Raw genomic sequence first — 20,963 nt, forward strand, 5'->3', positions numbered from 1 at the left:
ACACTTATTTCAGATAAATAATCCGTTCTTTTAAAGTGACGAAATCAAGAACTTTATATATAGCCTATAGGCTTCTTGCCATGAGTCTCTAAAGAACGAAATCGCATCTGACTGGCAGACAATAAATGCATGGCCTTGAATGAGCGATGTTTTAGTTCATTTCAGGTGCGACCAAAAATCGATTGGAAAACATCACATTTTGACTATTTATTTGTTGTATCCGAAAATCTCACAGCCCCCCGCGGTCAAATATTGTGATTCGTTTCGTGACCGAATTTTTTGAAAAGATTCTTTTAATTCAACTGTTTCACAATAAACTAAATCTGAACTTGTAATAAGTCTAGTAGACAACACGGACATAACGAGTTAAAAACACCTGCATTTACCTCAGATTAAGTCTGCTCTAGATTGAGCTCAACCTTATTTGTGTGGACATAGACACCTCTCTTTTACAGTTTTGTTTGTCTGTAACTGTAACATGTCATGCACGGGTCAAGCACTATATATATATACACTGTAAACATTTTTTGTTGGTTTTTCGTTGGTTTAAAAGTAAGCAACGTTGCCTTAAAATTTTGAGTTTATTGAAATTAAAAATGTGTTGATACAATGAAGGAAATTAGTTTAATAAATAGAATCTCAAAATATTATTGTATCTGAACCACATAAAAATTTTGATAAATCATGAAAATAGCACAATTTGGCATGTTTTACTGCATCATCAGAAATAAAAACACACACAAAAACTATATTTTAATATATTGTCGAATCTCAAAAAATGTTCATTGTATTAACTCAAAATTTTAATTTCAATGAACTCAAAATTTTAAGGCAACCAGGTAACTTTTTTTCTAAATATTTTTTTACAGTGTATACACCTATGAATGGCAAATGAGCCAATCAGAGTAAGCGGGGGGCGGGACGATACGTATAGGCCCAGGCCCAGGCCTTTGCCTGTTAGTGTAACACACTCATTGGCACTGGTGTTCATTTAAGTAATTACCAAGAATTTAAAAGTTAAAGTTAGTTAGGTGAGTGGTTAAAGTATTTCTCACTGCCAAAACCACAATATTGTGTGTCCACAGTACTAGTTAAGTCTCGCTCTCTCTTTCAGGATTTCCCTCTGTTGAGGTTGGATGATGTGGTAGATGATCAGTCAAATATAGTTGGCTTCTCCATGTTGAACAGCAGTCATCCCTTTTACCTGGAGTTCATCAGAAGTCTAAACCTGTCATGGAGGGAAGGTTGTGACCTTAGCCCCTACCCTGGTCCAGCGGTGAGACATGACATTATAACTCACAAATATGTTACTCTGGGAGGCAATTCAGTCTATCCAGGTATACTTGCTGTGTTACTTTACGATTGAGAGGTTATTATATTGTTAACATTTTTTAAATCAAACAATTAAAACCACATCTGTCAGGAGATGTATATCATTTAGTTGAGTTAGCATTTAAAAATGCTTTTTAGATTCCAAGGGCCTCCATAATTTGATTGACATTTCACTTCATTATTTAAACCAGATTTTGCTGAGATTTGCAAACTTTAAACCGTACAAACTCAATGGAATAATGAGTCGTTATTTCTGCCAGAAGGTTTTTTAAAATGTGTCCAAATAGGATGCGCGCCACACAATGTAATTTAGGAATCTCTGTTAGACGTTCAGGAGGAAGACAGTTGCTGTAGGGCCCTAAGAGACGTGAAGTCTCCTTGTCCCCCTAATGACCTCATTTGCTGTCTTTCTCAATTCTACATTCCTTTATTCTAGTTTTCTTCTTCTTTCTCCACCGTCTTTCTGTCTTCTCTTTGGTGTCTCTCTCGTCTCGTTTCATTTATGCTCTCTCTCCACCCATAGTTGTCATCTGCGCTGATGTTCGATGCAGTGCATGTGGTGGTTGGAGCAGTGCGAGAGCTGAACCGCAGTCAGGAGATCGGAGTGAAGCCTCTGAGTTGCACCTCCTCACTCATCTGGCAGCACGGCACCAGTCTCATGAACTACCTGCGCATGGTACTTGTCACCATGGCTACCCCGGTGTCAGCCATTTTCTGATGCATTTTTTGGCTTTAATGTTTAGGCTGCATCCGGAATCACATACTTCCTTACTATATTTTAGGTGAAAAATGTCACAAGGGTAATAAATTCACAGTATTCACAAAAGAGTAGGCAAAAAGTACCCGGATGACCTACTTCTTCCGGCGAGATTCTGAAGTGCGTATACGATGGACACTTTACTATCATGAGGCCACGGGAGAGGATTTGTGAATGGCAGTGAAGTGATGTAACTGATGCATGTAGGTCACATGATAATGACAACATGGTGAATGTAGTACGACCAGATTATATTCACTACACACATTCATACTAAAGAGAACATATTTTTTTAAAGGGGTGGTAAAGCACATTCTTTTGAAGGCTTGATTGTGTTGGTGGGGTGCACTGTAACATGTGTTCATGCTTCAATTCTAGTCAGAATATGAGTCTGAAACTGCTCCATTGGGCTGTGATTATGGGGCGTGTTTCAACCGAACCAGGAAAGATCTCGATTGGATAGACCTACAACCAATCAGAGCAACGAAGCAACGCATTGTCAAATGTCAACAGAGTTCAACTGCACTGTGTTGCCAAGTCCGCTTTTTTCCCCCGTGGGTTGTTTTCTATGTCTACGGGTTGAAGCAACTATTATGTGATATATAGACCCATGAGTACGAATTTTAGCAGGCAACCTTGCCAAAATAACACACATTTTACCCCCCAAATGCTATTTTTCCCCCGGAGAACCCCCCGAGAAGCTATTGTTTAGGCCTAGTAGTCGGCGGGTTTTGTTGTAAAAACTTGGCAACCCTGTCTGCATGCGCGCTGAAATCAGGCTGGAATAAACGATCTTTGCCGGTGTTGTAAAAAAATTAAATAATTTAATGATACACAGAGTACTTACCCAACATGATCATCATTTCTGAGAGAAATTGTGAAGGTGAATGCATATATAAACAAGCTCTCCGTTTAGGATTCGAAAAAATATAATCCAAGCCCCTTTGATGACGTGCATGATTACGTTACTGTTGATCATCTGTCCATCATCGTCTAAAGCCCGCCCTGATGATTTCATTGGTCCGAACAGTTTCTGTTCGGGGATAATTACTCCTCTATGGAGCAAGGCCAGAGCGAACTGCCCGTCCTAAAAAAATTGTGGGCGGGGCTAAGTTCGGCTGGCATACAGGCTACCTTTATTCTACACTGCTTCCGGGTTCTATGAAGCCAGTCCGTCAAAAATACACGATGGGCTCAGATTGGTTAGTGGCCTAGTGGACGTTTTACCTTTACCGGTAGTCTGTAAAGACTGTGGATCTATAGTGATCGCTACCGAATGGCACCTTTTGTATTTTTAGAACGATTATAGCCAAATATCTGTCGCAATAACTATTAACCTAAAACGAACACTAAACATTGACTTTACTATAGTAGCCAAATCAAACACAGAACAGAATGTTTAGCATTCCTGCAGATAAATAAACATGTAGATAAACAATACATAAAAGCTCTAATCAAAGAATAATTTACACTAATTCCAAGCAAGTTCCTGTTGAGATTTAGGTGTTTACATTAGGTGTTTGTTGGATAACGTTAAGTAAGAATAAGCATTTAACAAACTGGTTTGCAGAGCCAAACACCGTTGTCATTTGTTTACTTCCTTGCTATAACGTACAATTAATAATACAAAATATTACAGGAAAACACACAGACGAAAAATAAATCATACTTACAGGTTGTGGCCTTTTAAAGTTGGAACTGCTCCTTCTTTCAGGACAAGCCGTTGTGCGAATCTTGCGTTGAACTCGCAACGATTGTGGAAGCATTCTTTCGTAAAATGTGCAGCACAGAGAGTGAGATTTGAGTAATGATTATGAGGGGCAGAGTTAAAAATAAATTTGAACCATCAATCCCTAACTCCCCCGTCCCTCATTGAACAAAGTGCACCTGCAATCCAGATTAAAATTACAGCGTTTCGTCAGCATTGCGGCAACAACACTCCAGCCTACTAACTATACCACAACAACTCTTCTCCACAGCAATACCCCCCCCCCCCCCCCCCAAACATTAACATTACACACTTGCTAAAGTTACTAATATGAAATCGTGTTTTAACGGTTGTGATTACTTAATCAAAATAAGTAGCTACTCCAGAGAGTATTCGATTTCAGACTCAGCGCAGTGTTTAGTCTTTATGGCTGTTGTTACTGTATGTCACTTTGAAGTGTGTGTCGTCTCTGAGCTGTGGAAGCCCATTTTAATCTGGTTTTTATGTTGTTGGGATTCTGCCTTCAACTGCTTATTGGCTTTTATAAGCTCTGTTAAAGTCAACATGAAATTTAAATTGACCTTATCTACTTTCACAGCACACGTTTCTGGTCTCATTGCCCACAATTCATCAGTGCATGTTATTCCATAGAAAAATGTCTTTGTTATCTTTCCCCTTGGCATCGATATACAAGAGTTTATGATGGTTGCTTTTCAATTTACTCCGCAATAAATATAAACCTTGACTAATGCGTTATTGTACATTGAGTAAGTATTGTTGTGCATCATTTAACACCATCAAGAAACATTTAACACAGTTCAGCACTGTGAATCTATGCAGAAAACAGCAATGACAACAGTAAATGAACCAAATGAATTGTAAAAATAAAAATTCTAAATAATACATAATTAAAATAGTAGTTAATAAATTACTAAAGAAAGAAATAAAATACAATTATTATAATTAATTGTTTCAATTTACCAGTACCAGTCAATTTACAGCACCAGTCAATTCACAGCACCATTTATAGCACAAATAAATGTCATTTTTCAAATAAATGCATTTGTTTTTCTCAAGTAGCTTGGGCCGCCCTTTTCACAGAGACCGGGACAACCGTCTCCATTGACTCCATTGACGGCACTGATGGTGACCAATGCAAATGACTTTTACGTCCTCTGTAATGATTATGCTCAGCCACAGTAATTTTACAACTGGCATTAGTTTCAGAGCAATTATAACCGTGTCCTTAACACCAGATGTCCATTGTTTATCGCAACCTGTCTGAAGTTCTGCTCGTATTTTATCATTTTAATGCAGCTATTATAAACCGTGACATTATAGACTATGTTTGTTTTCTCTAGACACAAGTGTGGTCTTTCATTCATTGTGTCCCTCCTTCTGTTTTGCAGTTTGCCCATCACTCCATCATCTCACCATTCCATTTGGCACCATCTCCACACCTCCTCTCGTCCTCCATTTTCGGTTTGTCTCCATAACTCCTAGTGTTTACCTCACTTGCCAATAATAATGAAAACGGTCATTATTTTTGCAATTGCAATTGGGGATGCCGGTGGAGCAGAAATGACACTTCACCTTAACTTTCTTAATCATCTCAAAGTTTTCCTCTCAATTGTCCTCTGGCTGTCTCTGTTTTTCTCCGCCTGTGCTATAATTTCTGCCATAATATTGTAGGTCAAAATTAACACCATTCGTCATTCTTGTTTGTTACCCTTGGTTTAAATTCTCCCTCTCTCTCTCTTTCATTTTAGGTAGAGTATGATGGCCTAACAGGCCGCGTAGAGTTTAACAGCAAAGGCCAGAGGACCAATTACACGCTGCGTATTCTTGAGAAATTCAAGGGGGGTCACAAAGAGGTAACGCACGCATGCACACACACACACACACAAACGCACTCTCATGAACACCAACTCCGGATTTTATCCGGAATCACAAGAAAGGTTGTGAGGTCTAATGAATGGGTGGTAGCTGGAGTAATCACCACTTCACTCCTCTCATATTGATCATAGTATTGATCCCTCGCTTCATGCTCTTTTATCTCTCCTTCATCCTCTCGTCTTATTCACTGAACTCGTTTATTCCTGCCGGTTTCCCCTTTGCTAGATCAAACATGTTTTCAAATGGGTCACAAATAATTTTATATTATTTTGTTCATGTAACGCAGATTTGTTCATGTTAGTTGTTCAAACTGTGCTTAATCTTTGTAGTGAAGCATCTTCTCTATATTTTTTTTACTTGACATGTGCAGATTGGTGTCTGGTACTCCAATAACACGTTGGCTATGAACTCCACGTCTTTAGACATCAACACATCTGTGACGTTAGCCAATAAGACACTCACCGTCACCACAATTCTGGTAAGAACTTCTCCAGATATGGCTCTATGATGCTCATGGCTTTGTGGATTTGGCAGCACTTGAATAAAGAACTTTTGAGCATTTCAGACCAGTATGTAAGAGATAATTGTGAATTATAGGGCTTTAACAGATTTGGCACTCACTGGTACAAGCTCTGCAGATTCAAATATTGCACATGACTAAGTAAAGTCTTTTTAAAACAGCTCTTCTTCAAACCCAATTTGACATTAATGTTTCTTAAATGTTATTGTGGACACTACAAATATTAGTAAGATTTAAAGCAGAGAGAATATAAGGAAGTCTGAAGCCTTGCTTGCTTACACAGTGTAATAATGTTGTTTCTTGAGTTTGTAATTGTATGAAGGGCTTTGAAGATTCCAATTTGACAATCTCAAACTAGACTCACTTTTGCCATCATAAATTGTCCTTACAGTTTGAGCAAACCAACATTCCTCTATTGAATGCAATTATGAATGTAATGTTAAAGTCAACATCCAATCAAAACAAATTATTTCATTTTCTTTAATGCCTTTTCCCAGTCTTACTGTGATAAAAACATCAGTGCACATTGTTCTAGCTCACGCTTTTGAATGCTTTTAAACAAGTTGATGTTAACAATCTTTGCTTTTAGCAACAATTTCTAAGCCAGCTTTCAGTCTGCTTCCATTCGGCTATAGAATGCCTACTTCTCAACATTCAGTCAATTTTAGATGGATTTTTTTCCATTGAATGTCCTGTTTCGTTCTGTCCCATTATGAAAGTAGAGTGAATAGGCAAATTAAATGAAAAATATATACTAGTTGCAATATTTTAATAGTACCTTCATTAGCTGTGTCTCGTTTCGGTAAATTTCGAAGGCTGCATCCTCCGGAGGACACGTCCTGTGTAGGATGCAGTATACGGAGTGTCCTCAGTCAGAATTAAGCGAGACGTCCTTTGTAGGACACACAGGCAGGAAGTATCACGTTGCTAGGCCAACATGTTCAGCCTTGTTGCGCACTCACGCCAGTTTATATGAATGAAAATTATTTATAACTTGAAAATGACTATGAAATGTTTCTTGTCTTGACAGCAATGTACTGTTCTAAACGTTTAAAAAGCACTAAAGCGTTGTAATCCTGTTAACCACAACTATCTGTTTGAGGTAATAGAGCTTAAAAAACGAAAACAAGCTTGAACTTACATTTTAAACACCACACCTACTCTCGCATGTATATCTGGCAGTGGTGCAGTTTTTTTCATGTAATATAAAAAAATATTTATGACGGTTGTTAACGCCGATGCAAAGAATTGTGGGTTATCTCCAGCCACGAAGGCTACTACACCTCATGCACACTCCGAAATCCTGTAAAAGAAGGACTCATTCGGAGGTCGCATTTGGAGTGTCCTGCTCACTTTTTTGAGATGAGACGGCCTTATGACGTATGCAGCCTTCAGATGCGACCTCCGGAGGACGAAGCCTTCTGAAATGAGACACAGCTATTGATTGCATCAATATTCACTGCACTGTTATTCATTCCACTGTCATATAATTTTGCTTCCAGGCAACAAACACATTTAAGCAATTCCTTATAACATAAAAATGTATCTTACTAATTGCTTTAAAATAGCTTACTGCATTTAAAAAAACAACAACCACAAGTCATCCTTTCATTATTAACAATCTTATTTGCATCATGTGCTTGCAAAAAAAAGAAAAGAGGTACGTTATCCACAGGCAACATCACACTGATATAATAGATTTAAAAGATATAATACCTTCAATCCAAGAAGCTGCAGCCAAAAAAAGTACTTTCACATGTCAAGGCCAAGAAAGCACCATTTCACTGGATTTTACTGCCATTTCATGGCTTAACAGCAATCAAAATGCCACTTCCACTGTATGGCTATTGACTTTAAGGTTTATGGTGCTTCACTGTATGGAAATTTAGAGTGGAATATTACAACTTTAAATGTTACCTTCATCCTGTTTTATAGGAGAATCCATACGTGATGCGCAAGGCAAACTACCAGGACCTTCATGGTAACGATCAGTACGAGGGATTCTGTGTGGATATGCTGCGGGAGCTGGCAGACATACTGAAGTTTTCGTTCCGGATCAAGCTGGTGGATGACGGCCTGTATGGAGCTCCAGAACCTAATGGGTCATGGACTGGCATGGTGGGGGAATTAATCAACAGGGTATGCATGCCTGCACACATGTCCATAATTAAGCTCTGTGGACACATTGTGTAAAATCAGAGACGCTTTCCAGTCACATTCAGCTTCAGTGAAGCAATTGGGCTTTTACAATGCAGGCTTTACTTCTTTTATCTCCATTGAAACGGCACATGCCTTAAGTGGCTTATTGTCTTAATAAAACTGCAGCAATAGCAATATGATCAAATGCACCAATATGTTCAAATAATCTATATGAACAATGATTTATATTTGGCAAAAGCAAGGCTTCAAATACACTTAATTCAGTTAAATGTAATTGTATGTTCATTCATTAAAACATTAATGTTCTAATCATGTTTAATAATTTTGTACTCCTGATAAAGCCACAACACAACTCTGAAAATGAGCTTTTTATTCAGATTTGCAAGAGCCTTTTATATGTCCGCATGTTTGAGTGCAGCTAGCAGGATTTCAACACTGGACTGTTGCCAGCTGATGTTTCCATTAGAGCAATGATTACAGATATTAGCGCTATTCGCACGAATGCTAAAAATAATGACGGCAGTAATAAGAACGGTAGTGCCATTCAATTAACCCCAGTGTGGGCAGGTCTCGGCAAAATCCTTTTGAAATATGCCACCACACACACACACACACACACACACACACACACACACACACACACACACACACACACACACACACACACACACACACACACACACACACACACACACACACACACACACACACACACACACACACACACACACACACACACACACACACACACACACACACACACACACACACACATACACACACACACATACACTAATCAGTTCCTTCTGTGTCTACTTATTCCATGACACTATACCATTACAGCTGCTGCAGCTAGTATACACAGTGGTCACATGTTGGCATGTTGTGTATGTAAACTGTTTGCACACACATCTTTCTCTCCATGGACCCACACTTGAGCTCTTCCTTGACACTAGCATTTGATGACACCCTTTGAATGCGGTTTACAAAGCTATCTCTCAGTAATCAATTAGGCAGTAATTAAGCAGATTGAGAGATATCTGGGGTACACTTGAGGTTTTTTGAACTGCAGAATGAACTGCTATTTATCACCTCTAGTGTTAGGAAAAGTACTTTGCTTGACAAGCTACAAGCTACTCATGATTTTAAAGACTTCATATTATTTTAATATGTTCCTTGAGGTTCACTTATAATATTAATAAAAATTTTTGCATGTAAAACAAATATGTATGCAGAAAAATGATTATTTTTAACCTTCATTCTGTTCTGCTGTCTAATATGATCAGTTTTCACGGGGCGGCTCCTTTAAAGGTCCCGTTCTTCGCGTGTTTTCGAAGCTTTGATTATGTTTACAGTGTGCAATATAACATGAGTTCATGTTTCGCGTGTAATAAAACACAGTATTTTTCACACAATTTACTTATCTGTACAGCGCTGTTCCCTCTGTCCTAAAAACGGCCTGATGATTTCTTGTTTTATGAAGTCCCTCCTTCAGAAACACGTAACGAGTTCTGATTGGGCCAGCGCTTCCCGTGTTGTGATTGGACAGCAACTTAGCGCATTTTGCCCGGAAAGGTCCCGCCTCTTACCATAACGGGGAGATGCAAGCGCTGAATGCGCGCTCTTCTCCATGTGGGAGAGCAACAAGACCACGCCCCCTATTTTGCGTGTTCTTGTGGGCGGAGGGTTAGTCAACAAACGGTTCTAGTGACGTCATTACATCCCTGCACTTCCTGCTGTAGTCCAAACCGGCCGTTCGCTGTAGGCTTTGAAAGGGAACTTCTGTTAAATAAAATATCTCGCTTGGCATTGAACTTTGAGCTTTATAATTTTACAGGTATTATTTATGCTCTAACAGCAACATTACACACTAACTAAAGTTTGAAAGATGGAATCGCGAAGAACAGGACCTTTAAAACTTGTCATAAGAACAAGTATCAATGCCCACATGCTTTTGCACAATTTAATAAGCATTATCTGTATAAAACCATCATTTACATACGATTCATTCTGAAATCATTTACTTGTGATGTAATACGGTAGGCTGCTTCTTCTTTCAACAAAAGTCTCTTTGCAAACTCTCCATTACACTGTGCCTTGATTACAACACTGTAAAAAAAAATGTTGGTTTAGCTTAAAGTAAGTAATCTGGTTGCCTTAAAAATTTGAGTTTATTGCAATTAAAAACTTGAGTTGATACAATGAAGGAAATTGGTTTAATAAATAAAAACTAAAAATATTATTGTATCTGAACCAAATAAAAATGATAAATCATGTAAACAATTCATGGCACAATTTGATACATTTCACTGTCATCACAAATAAAATACACAAAATTACCACATATGCTTAACTCTTTTAAAAATATTTGAATAAAGATTGTCGATTCTCAAAAATGATCATTGTATTAACTCAAATTTTTTATTTCAATTACCTAAAAACTTTAAGGCAACCAGGTAACTTATTTTTTTAATAATAATTTTTTATAGTGAAAACAAAATTAAGCACATATTTTGACTCATTCCTGCAGATTTTGTGATCACAACCAACGTGCACACACATAAAGCTGCCACTCAGTACTAAACTGAGTTCTTTTTCACTACTTATTGCACTTAAACAGTAAAAAGACACACTTGGCGAGTAGTCACTTAAACAAAGTTATGTTTTGTGTGAACATAAACAGTTGCTCATGTGTAACAGTATAATGGATCTGTGGGCCAGGTCTTAAAGTGACAGCAGTATAATATATCTGCTGCTAAATTATGAGAAGGGGTGGCGGATTATTAACTGTTTTAACTTTAGTTAGTGTGGAATGTTGCTGTTTTTACAACAATTGCAAAGTTACAGCACTCAAAGTTCAAAGCAAAGGGAGATATTTTCTTTTAAAGAAATCGCTTAAAGGCTCACTGAAGTGCCTTGAAATGCACAGCATTATTCTATGTGTTGACATAATTTGCTCTTAAATGGCTCCAACTCTTAGCAGCTCCTCCACTTTTTTGAAACAGCCAATAGCATTTTGTTAAAGGGTTACTTGAGTGGTTTAGCATTAAGCTTTGTATATAAACTGGGTCATTAATGTTGTAGAAATGTGAAATAATTTTTGAATTTGGTGTCTTCTAGACTGAGAAAAGGCAGAAAATGTATTTTTGTCTCATGGGGATGTAAGGCAACAACTTCCAGAATGCGCTTGATTTGGTGCCCACTTCCAAAGCCGCCGCTACTGGATTACTGGATTACTTCCACACCGCGTTCATTTTCATAAAATTAGTTCAGTCTGAGAACAGACACTACAATTAAAAACTGAACACTGTTCAATATAATGTGAGAGAGCCGTTTGAGTGTCACAGCACAAATGCAGCAGGAGTCAGATTACGATCGCGTCCGCGGCATTCGTGCATTCGAAAATTCTCCTAGGTTTCTACTGATAAAAAATGGCATATGCTAAATTGCTGAAGTAACCATTTAATATTACAGTTTGGCTAAAGCCTTTCTGTTTGGTGAAGCCATGGTTTCCCCCTAATCTCTAACTGTTTCTCATTATAATCTCCTCCATATCTCTTTGAAATACAGCATTCTGTGCAGAATTTAAATGAGTCCGATATGATTTGTTCTCTGCGCCGGCTCGCGCATATGATCTGCTCTGTGCTCTCGTGTCTCTAGTCTAACTAGATCAGTGCCGTTGGTGTGTGTATGTACCTATGTGAAACCACACTTGCCTCAACTGAAAACCTTACATGTCTGAATCGTTTCCTATCGCATGTGTAGTGTGCCATTGACCATGTAGAAAATACTAAATGTGTGAACAGGTGACCGATTTCAGCCGCAGCTTCAGCATGTATTTATAGTGTAGGGGGTGGTACGCTTCAGATTCTAGAGAGCATTTGATTGGACAGAAGATAAAGTCTGCAATAGTGTCATCAAAATCTGTGATTCATTTTAACAGAAGTGAGAAACTGTACGTTTTGAATGCTTATTTCTCCTAAATGTGTTACCTAAATGTTTGTTTTCTTTGTTTCGGAACACACCAGCTTATTCCTAACCTTAAGTCTAACATTGTCATGCTAAAACATTAAGGACTACAACAAACTGCTGGTAGTGACTACAACAAGCTTATTTACTGGTTAGTGACATCATTAACCTAGCCTGACAAGCCAGACCCACATCAAGATGTTTGGTCTGGAAACTCGCCATAGACAGGGCTCAATCCGAGGGGCGGGATAAACGGTTGTCTTTCAAACTCCCTCTGCACGCGATAGGATAGCGCTACAACCAACCAGAGCAACGAAGGTGAAGCAGAGCTCGCTGACTGATTAAACATTCGCCGTATCCGGTCGGCTAAACTCCGAATACATCTTCCCTTTTTAAGAATGACTTCAGTGCCGTTCTTTGTTCTTTTCTCAGAGAAAAGCTTAACTCCAAGTCTTCCAGAGTCGCGGTCAAAGCTGATTCGAAAGACCGCCGCCGTTCGCCAGTTTCTGTGTTTTCTAGAAGCACGCAAACGGAACTCGGCCGTTGTCATTATGGCCCCGCCCACCGACTCTATACATGATGTGATTGGGCCGTCCAGATTCTGAGGAATACAGCTCAGAATGGTATTGAGAGTTCCTAGACGACACTTGCGGGCAAATTAAATTTGCTGCCGCTAGGGTGCGTCTAGATTTCTAGGCTATCATTAACCCTAAAATTGACATAAACCCTGCCCCTGGAACAAGCAACAAATTCCATGTTGAGAAGAGGAAGAGTTGTTGTAGTAGAGCACATTTAGGAGTCTATTCAGTACGTAACACAAATTCAACAGCATGTCATAAAAGCAAGATGAAACTATACCCGTTCTATCTTCATGCAGCATATATTCTCTGACTCTGAAGGCATTTTACAACAGTTCCAACATGAGAGATTTATCGATTATCATGACAGAACATGCTAATCAATTGCTTGAAGGGGGGACGGGAGCAGCAGCTCATTTGCATTTAAAGAGACATACACAAAACGTTGCGTTTTTGCTCACCCTCAGAAACCGACAATTTGAACATGCTGTAAAAATTATCTGAGGACAATTTTAGCAAAAACTTCACATACACTCTGGGGACATACAGATACAGCTTGTAAAAAGAGGCACCCCTTTAAAATATCAATATGGCAGTTTTTGCCCATGGTATCAATGTCAAAATTGTTCCTAGTATTTTTAGAACTAGCCACTGTGGTTGGTGAGCAAAAAAGTTAATGTCAAGCCCTGATTATATTGTACTATTTTATGAACTGATCAATTAAACAAATGTTGTGAGTCTCCTGAGGCTCCATGTGAAGCACAGTGTGAATTTTAATGTATTTATTTTTTTGCATTTTGTCTTATATATATATATATATATATATATATATATATATATATATATATATATATATATATATATATATATATATATATATATATATATATATATATATATATATATATATATATATTATTACAGGACTTAAAGGATAAAATTATGTTAATAAAAACAACTGACAAAGAGAAAATCACTCACTGCTCTTGAATAAAGTAATAATACAGTAGCTTTTAATCAATGTATATTGTATATTGAAGACTATGTAGTTTTAAAGGGGTGATGAATTGAGAAATCAACTTTCACTTGAGCTTTTGATATATAAAAGTTAATGGTAATATAAGATTAACCTTTAAGTTTCAGAGCTGAAAACGTCCTTGTTAGTCAAAGAAAAGCTTTTATAGACACCAGGCCCAGAAAAAGATTGTGTTCTTCTTCCTGACGTCATCTGCATACCGCAGATGCAAATTAGCTATTTTAGCTAACTCTGGCACCACATTTGGGTTGTGTATGGGCCCTGTTAAATAAATAAAAATCTAGTGGCGAAACACCGCCTCTACAGAATAATAAACACGTGTAATTCAGTAGCCCCGCCCACCGACTCATCGGATCACCCTAGCCAGCAGCAATAAACACATTGAAGAAGATAGCAAGATATCGTGGAAGAACACAGTCGCTGCTTAAACTTCCTTTGGATCCTAATATTAGGAATGTGTGATACTTCATTTATTTTTAATGAAGTTCCAGCTCAAGTGGGGAAGAACATTTGTGTGCTCGCTTCATTTCACTGTGGAATCGCTTGTAAACAAGCCTCAAGTGCTGGATTTGCAGACACAATGTTGTGCCTTCTATATTGGATCCGACAGGAATGGTGCAATAATTTTGATTTGATTGTGCAATAATTTTAAAATTTTGAGTTTATTGAAATTAAAAATTTGAGTTGATACAATGAAGGAAATTTGTTTAATAAATAGAAACTCAAAATATTATTGTATCTGAACCACATAAAAAATTGATAAATCATGAAAATAGCGCAATTTGGCATGTTTCACTGTGTCATCAGAAATAAAACACACACAATTACCCAATATGATTACAAAAACTTTTAATAATATTTTAATAAAGGTTGTCGAATCTCAAAAAATGTTCATTGTATTAACTCAAAATTTTAATTTCAATGAACTCAAAATTTTAAGGCAACCAGGTAACTTTTTTTCTAAATAATTTTTTACAGTGCACAGATTGTGCGGATCATGTAATAGAGAAATAATAGTCCAATCAATCGTGGGTGGATGAGAAATAAATCATTGTGTTTGTTTACGAGCCGTTTACGAGCCCTGTGAGAGATTCATCCCGGTTGACGCTTTCAAATCAACCCCTCCCTCATGTGAACTGAACTGAACAGTGGAGCAAAAGCTCATTAAATATGCAAATCTATATCCAATCCTTGCCGTGGGCGTTTACTTTCAAGTCTCCAGTGGGGCACGCCCATCAAAACCCAGCGTTTTGGAGAGATGTTTTTGAATGTAAAAACCACACAAACGTCATTGGTTGAACAGTTTTTTTATCCAGTTCATGACACCTTTAATTTTAGCCTACATTTATTCATTCAGTTTCATATTTAAATACTATACTGTACAGCTCTGAGTTGCCACTGTAAATCTTTATATATATTTATTTTATATCATACAATACACTAGGAATGTGTACAAGGTTTTTAAGTAAAGTTAAGTTTAAGTAAGGTTTTTCAAGTCTTTTAAGTAAAAAAAAAGAGTATTACTAATAACTTTATGTTCCTGTCACCTAAGAACATAAAAGAAGCAAAACAAAAACACAGTGACTAACTGTATTGTTGCATCCCTAGTAGTCACTACTGTTACAATAGTTACTCCCTAGCACTGTCGCCCCCTTCTCCCTCGAGGAGGATGGAAAGAAAAAGGCCAAAATAATGCCACACCAAGGTTTTTTATTCATTATTGCGCATTTCCTTCCTCAGGAACTTTCCCTCTTGTGCTTTTATAATTTCTCCCCTTTCATTTTTCATTCCATAACCCCCGTTCTCTTCGTCTCTCAAGGGCACAATATTCCCTGTGTCCTTGCTGGAAGCCTTCTTTTTACCAACTCTCTGTTCTTAACCATCCCTCATCACCTCTTCTCATACAAGCATCTTTTTCTTCTCTCAAGGACCACCACTTTATTTCTCCCCCTCTCTCTTTCTTTTTTCCACTCTTTAGCCCTGTTTTTCTCTCTCTCCTTCCCCGTAATAAATAAATCTCTTTCCTTTTACCCAAGGACTCTCATATCAAATTCTTCCATCAACCCAGGCTTCTTCCAGTGCACTTACATCCCTTTATTATCTGTCCATTCATCCATCTAGCTGTCCAGCCTTGACTTTCCCTTTTTCAATTCTTTGCTCATTCTCCTTCTGCTAAATATCCTTTTTCTTTCCACTGCCACTCTGTGTCTTTATCAATGAACTTCAGATAATGTCAACCGCTTTTCTTCTCGAGTGCTTCTTGAAACCAAGGTCAATGTTTAGCATGTGAACACACCCGGAGCACAAACAACATGCAACGAAATTACATGCCTGGTGCGCGTCATGCATTGTACAACTGACACAGCGGTATGCTAATGAGTGCTTAGCAACATCACTGAATTATCACCAGAGTGAGGGGGTTTGGTAGTTAGTATCTGTCAGTAAAACTCCTCCAAGAAACAGTTTGTAATAGAAATCCTGAAGCTATACCAGAAATCTATCAGGACGATTATAGAGGTTGTGTTTTTTAAAAATGTTTTACTGTGCATTAGGTCTTTAAGAATGCTTGATTTTTCTCAGCAAGTTGACAGCCATATCTTTAAAGGTTTTCTGTATAAGATAATTCGCAAGTAGAGCACTACAAACTTATTTTTGTGTTAAAAAAATCTAAATAGACTTTTGTGGCTTTTGCTGTGTTTCATGTCTGTTTGAGATCATCTACACTGTATTTACTTTTGTACTTTATCTAAAAAAACTCCCTATTATCGGAAATCATGGGTGACAAATACCTCTTGAATGTAATTTTGGTTACTGAATATGCTGTATGAGTCAGCAAAATGACTGAGAGAACTATATCAAACAAGTATTTCTAATTCTGTCTCTTTCTCTCCATTTGTTGCAGAAAGCAGATCTGGCAGTGGCTGGATTTACAATCACATCAGAGAGGGAAAAGGTCATAGATTTCTCCAAACCTTTCATGAACCTTGGAATCAGTATCCTGTACCGCGTCCACATAGTAAGTGTTTTCGTAATTATTTAATTCTTGTATATTGTAATTATCCACAATAATGCACTGAATTGTGATTGTATACTACATTGGTATTTATATATAAAAATTATTTTGTTATTATCATTGACTATGTAATATTGTAAGCCACTACAAAACAAAGCTGCATGCATTTTGAGGAAGTGCGGATGAATGTTATCCTGCTGCTCATAAAACGTTCACTACTAGGTTTAAGAGGTGTAACCAATTTAGATGGAAAAGATCTCAAGCTGACTAGCTAAAGACGTTTTTGTAGCTTTACATAGAGGGTAAACAGTTGGCTTTCAAACTCCCTCTGCACCCAATAGGATAGCGCTACAACCAACCAGAGGAACAGACAAGGTGAAGAGGAGCTAGTTGATAAATTCACTTTTGCTGTATCCAGTCGGCAAAACGCAGGACACATCTTCCTTTTTTAAGAATGAATTCAGTGCCATTCTTTGTTCTTTTCTCAAAGAAAAGCTTAACTCCAAGTCTTCCAGAGTAGCAGCCAAAGCCGATTTGAAAGACCGCCGTTTGCCAAGTTCTTTGTTTTCAAGTAGCACGCGGAACCGTCACAACTCTGCCGTCATTATGTTAAGCCCGCCCACCGACTCTATACACGGTGTGATTGGCCTGATAAGAAGTTTTTTTTCAGCTCGTAAGCTAACGGAGTGTTGCTTTCTAGGCTATCTTTAACAGACAAAGTACTTCCTTGAAAATAAAGTCCATCACAGGGATATAACAATCATTATGAAATGACCCTTCACAATAGATAATGCATTGCAATTTACAATACACTACATGGCAATGTATCTGGTTAATAAAATACCTTTCTTATCTGTAGAGTAATAAAAACACCATCCCCGCATCAATTTTACAAATTTAAAATCCCTCAGTTCTCGCATATCCGAAAAGCCAAGCCAATGTTAATTCTCGTTTTTTTACAAGCTTTGTCGCTTTATCTTTTTTCCAGCAGACTATCCTCTTTTCATAGTTTTTTTTTAAAGGGTGAATCCCAGAGGTTGGACATTTAGCCAGAGTAACTTTTCTCTATTTACGGATATGACAAGACATGCACGGGCGAGTGACGCATGTGCAATTTCCCGCAAAATCTTGTCAGGTCTAAAATATAAACACTTATTATAGGTTTAACATGGTGAATCAGGGTAAGACATTCAAATGCGACATTATGCACTGCTTGTCTGAGTTGGCAACAGGCGGCCCTTTTTGTTTGGTTGGATAGTCACATTTAACAATCTTGCATGAAAATCTTGCATTATTGTAGCTTAAACATCAAAGCATGGTACAAAAGTTTAAGGGCATTGGTTCGCTTAGAAGACATGAATTTATCAAATGCATACCTTTAATGCATTGTAAGTCGCTTTGGATGAAAGCACCTGCCTGATGCATAATGCATAAATGAAAAATTGTGTATAATGTTTTGTCCATATCAATAACAAACTTTTACCAAATCTCTGCATATGAAAAGCTGCACTAAACGAAACAATAACAAACAGCAGTTGTGTCAGTGAAAGCTTTCAGCTGTTTTGAGATTCTGTAGGAGTGGTGAAAGCATTGTTTGTATTGTTTATGTGCTTTCTACAGGGCAGGAAGCCAGGCTATTTCTCCTTTTTGGATCCCTTTTCGCCTGCTGTCTGGCTCTTTATGCTTTTAGCCTATCTGGCCGTTAGCTGTGTACTCTTCCTGGCTGCCAGGTACCACACTGTCACTCAATACACACAAATCTATTTTGAATATCATTATATTCACAGTCCAGCGTTCTTCCTGAGATAACAGTAGTCTTCATTGTTTTGTTTTTTTCTCTCCCTCCATCAGGCTGAGTCCATATGAGTGGTACAACCCCTTCCCGTGTTGGCGGGAACGCAAGGACCTCCTGGAGAATCAGTACACACTAGGGAACAGCCTGTGGTTTCCGATCGGTGGTTTCATGCAGCAGGGCTCCGAGATCATGCCCCGGGCCCTGTCCACACGCTGTGTCAGTGGTGTTTGGTGAGTGTGGGGATGGTTCACACTTCCCTTGAGGTGTAAGATACCATGCAGCAGGTGTTCATGTGCATTAAAGACACTTTAAGACAGCATCTCCACAAGCTGGTTCTGGACACATGACCCAAAAGCTTATTGAATATGAGTGACAATATTGTTTTTGTTGTTATCTAAACTAATACTATATTATTAGTTTATATATTTGATCATCTACAAAACTGCAGCTCTTATGGGAAGTTGCCGGTCTGCAGTGGTCAGTATCTATCAAAAGTGGTCCCAGGAATGAACAGTGGTGAACCGGCGACAGAGTCATGGATGGCCAAGGCTCAATGATGCACGTGGGGAGCGAAGGCTGGCCTGTGTGGTCCGTTCAGACATATGAGCTTCTGTAGCTCAAATTGCTCGAAGTTAATGCTGGTTCTGATAGAAAGGTGTCAGAATACACAGTGCATCGCAGTTTGTTACATATGGGGCTGCATAGCCGCAGACCAGTCAGGGTGCATCAGAACTGAACGGCGGAGCAATTGAAGAAAGTGGCCTGGTCTCGCTTATCTGGGGAACACGTCGCCAGGATGCACTATGGGAAGAAGGCAAACCGGCAGAGGCAGTGTGATTCTTTGGGCAATGTTCTGCTGGCAAACCTTGGGTCTTGCCATCCATGTGGAAGTTACTTTGACACTTACCAACTACCTAAGCATTGTTGCAGACCATGTACACCCTTTCATGTAAACGGTATTCCCTGGTGGCTGTGGCCTCTTTCAGCAGAATAATGCGCCCAGCCACAGAGCAACAATGCTTCAGGAATGGTTTGAGGAGCACAAGTTTAAGGTGTTGACTTGTCCTCCAAATTAATCCAATAGAGCGTCTGTAGGATGTGCAAACAAGCCAGATCCATGGGGTCACCACCTAGCGAATTATAGGACTTAAAGGATCTGCTGCTAACATAGCACACCTTCAGGGTTCTAGTGTAGTCCATGCCTTGATGGGTCATAGCAGATAACAAATTGGCTAAAACAAACTAAAATTTAAATGAAAACTGAAAATAAAAAAGACTTTTTCTAGTGTTAGAATATGATTGTTAAATGGTGAGATTTTCCAGAATTTCTCTATTTTGTGCTTTTGTACCAACCCAGAATTTGTAACTTCTCTTTTATAATACATTAAGAAAACAAGCTAATGTCATGAAAATGATTCTTAATTATAATGCACTTTTGCCATTTAACCAGTTCATCGTATGTGTAAATAATTACTGTCATAACCATTGCACCAAATGTTTTTGAGAACCGTTTTTCCCCCTAAAAGCCATTTCATTATAAAAATGAGAAGAGGGAGACTTTTCATATTTAAATGTAAATGACATTTAATTTATATAAATGCTTATATATTTAATTGTCTGCTGTCTAACTTGGTGGTACAAAGTACAAAAATTAGCATATTACCAAAATCTGCTTGAAGATTGATCAACACCAAGATCAGCTTTTTATTCCAGGGAAACATGAATTGTGAAGTGCCTCTTGCCAAAATAATCATTCATATCTTATTTGTTTGCATGTCTTGTGTTTTTTTGGCCCAGGCAAACAAAACAAATGACCTACTTGCTGTAAACATTTTCTGTGAGGCAGATTTTCACACATGGAGATGCGTTATTTCAATTGAACATGCACTGTTCTCTGTGTAAAGAGACCATTAAGAGTGTGTCTTTTCTCACTTATTGAAAGTGTAAAGTGTATTGAAGTTTGTATGGGGATGTTTGTTTTGTGCGCAGACAGACATATTTTGCGCTTCACTCTTTTGTAGTGTATTTCCAGATTAGTCTCCCACCTCTCAGTTAATTTTGCTCTTTCTGCTATTTCAAGTCTGTCTTGTGTTCCATCTCTTCAATTTCAGCATTGCGCTTTGCTGTTGAGGTCATTTAAGTTGAACAACCACTTTCAGGAAGAGTAACAATGGAGTTGAAATGATTTGATCTGTGCAT

At 38.1% G+C, this 20,963-nt stretch overlaps 1 protein-coding gene across 4 annotated transcripts in view; it reads left to right on the plus strand.

The window, feature by feature from the left end:
• Positions 1 to 20,963, plus strand: part of LOC137047450 (glutamate receptor ionotropic, kainate 5) — a 134,919-nt gene that overhangs the window by 85,421 nt on the left and 28,535 nt on the right. For all 4 annotated transcript variants that reach the window (XM_067425093.1, XM_067425095.1, XM_067425094.1 and 1 more), the window contains 8 exons: positions 1,115 to 1,276; positions 1,856 to 2,008; positions 5,567 to 5,671; positions 6,064 to 6,171; positions 8,149 to 8,352; positions 16,859 to 16,972; positions 18,590 to 18,699; positions 18,821 to 18,994. In XM_067425093.1, the coding sequence (XP_067281194.1) occupies positions 1,115 to 1,276; positions 1,856 to 2,008; positions 5,567 to 5,671; positions 6,064 to 6,171; positions 8,149 to 8,352; positions 16,859 to 16,972; positions 18,590 to 18,699; positions 18,821 to 18,994 (1,130 nt within the window). The remainder of the gene's footprint in view (positions 1 to 1,114; positions 1,277 to 1,855; positions 2,009 to 5,566; positions 5,672 to 6,063; positions 6,172 to 8,148; positions 8,353 to 16,858; positions 16,973 to 18,589; positions 18,700 to 18,820; positions 18,995 to 20,963) is intronic.

Source organism: Pseudorasbora parva, chromosome 19, assembly GCF_024679245.1.
Source record: "Pseudorasbora parva isolate DD20220531a chromosome 19, ASM2467924v1, whole genome shotgun sequence".
Lineage (NCBI taxonomy): Eukaryota > Metazoa > Chordata > Actinopteri > Cypriniformes > Gobionidae > Pseudorasbora > Pseudorasbora parva.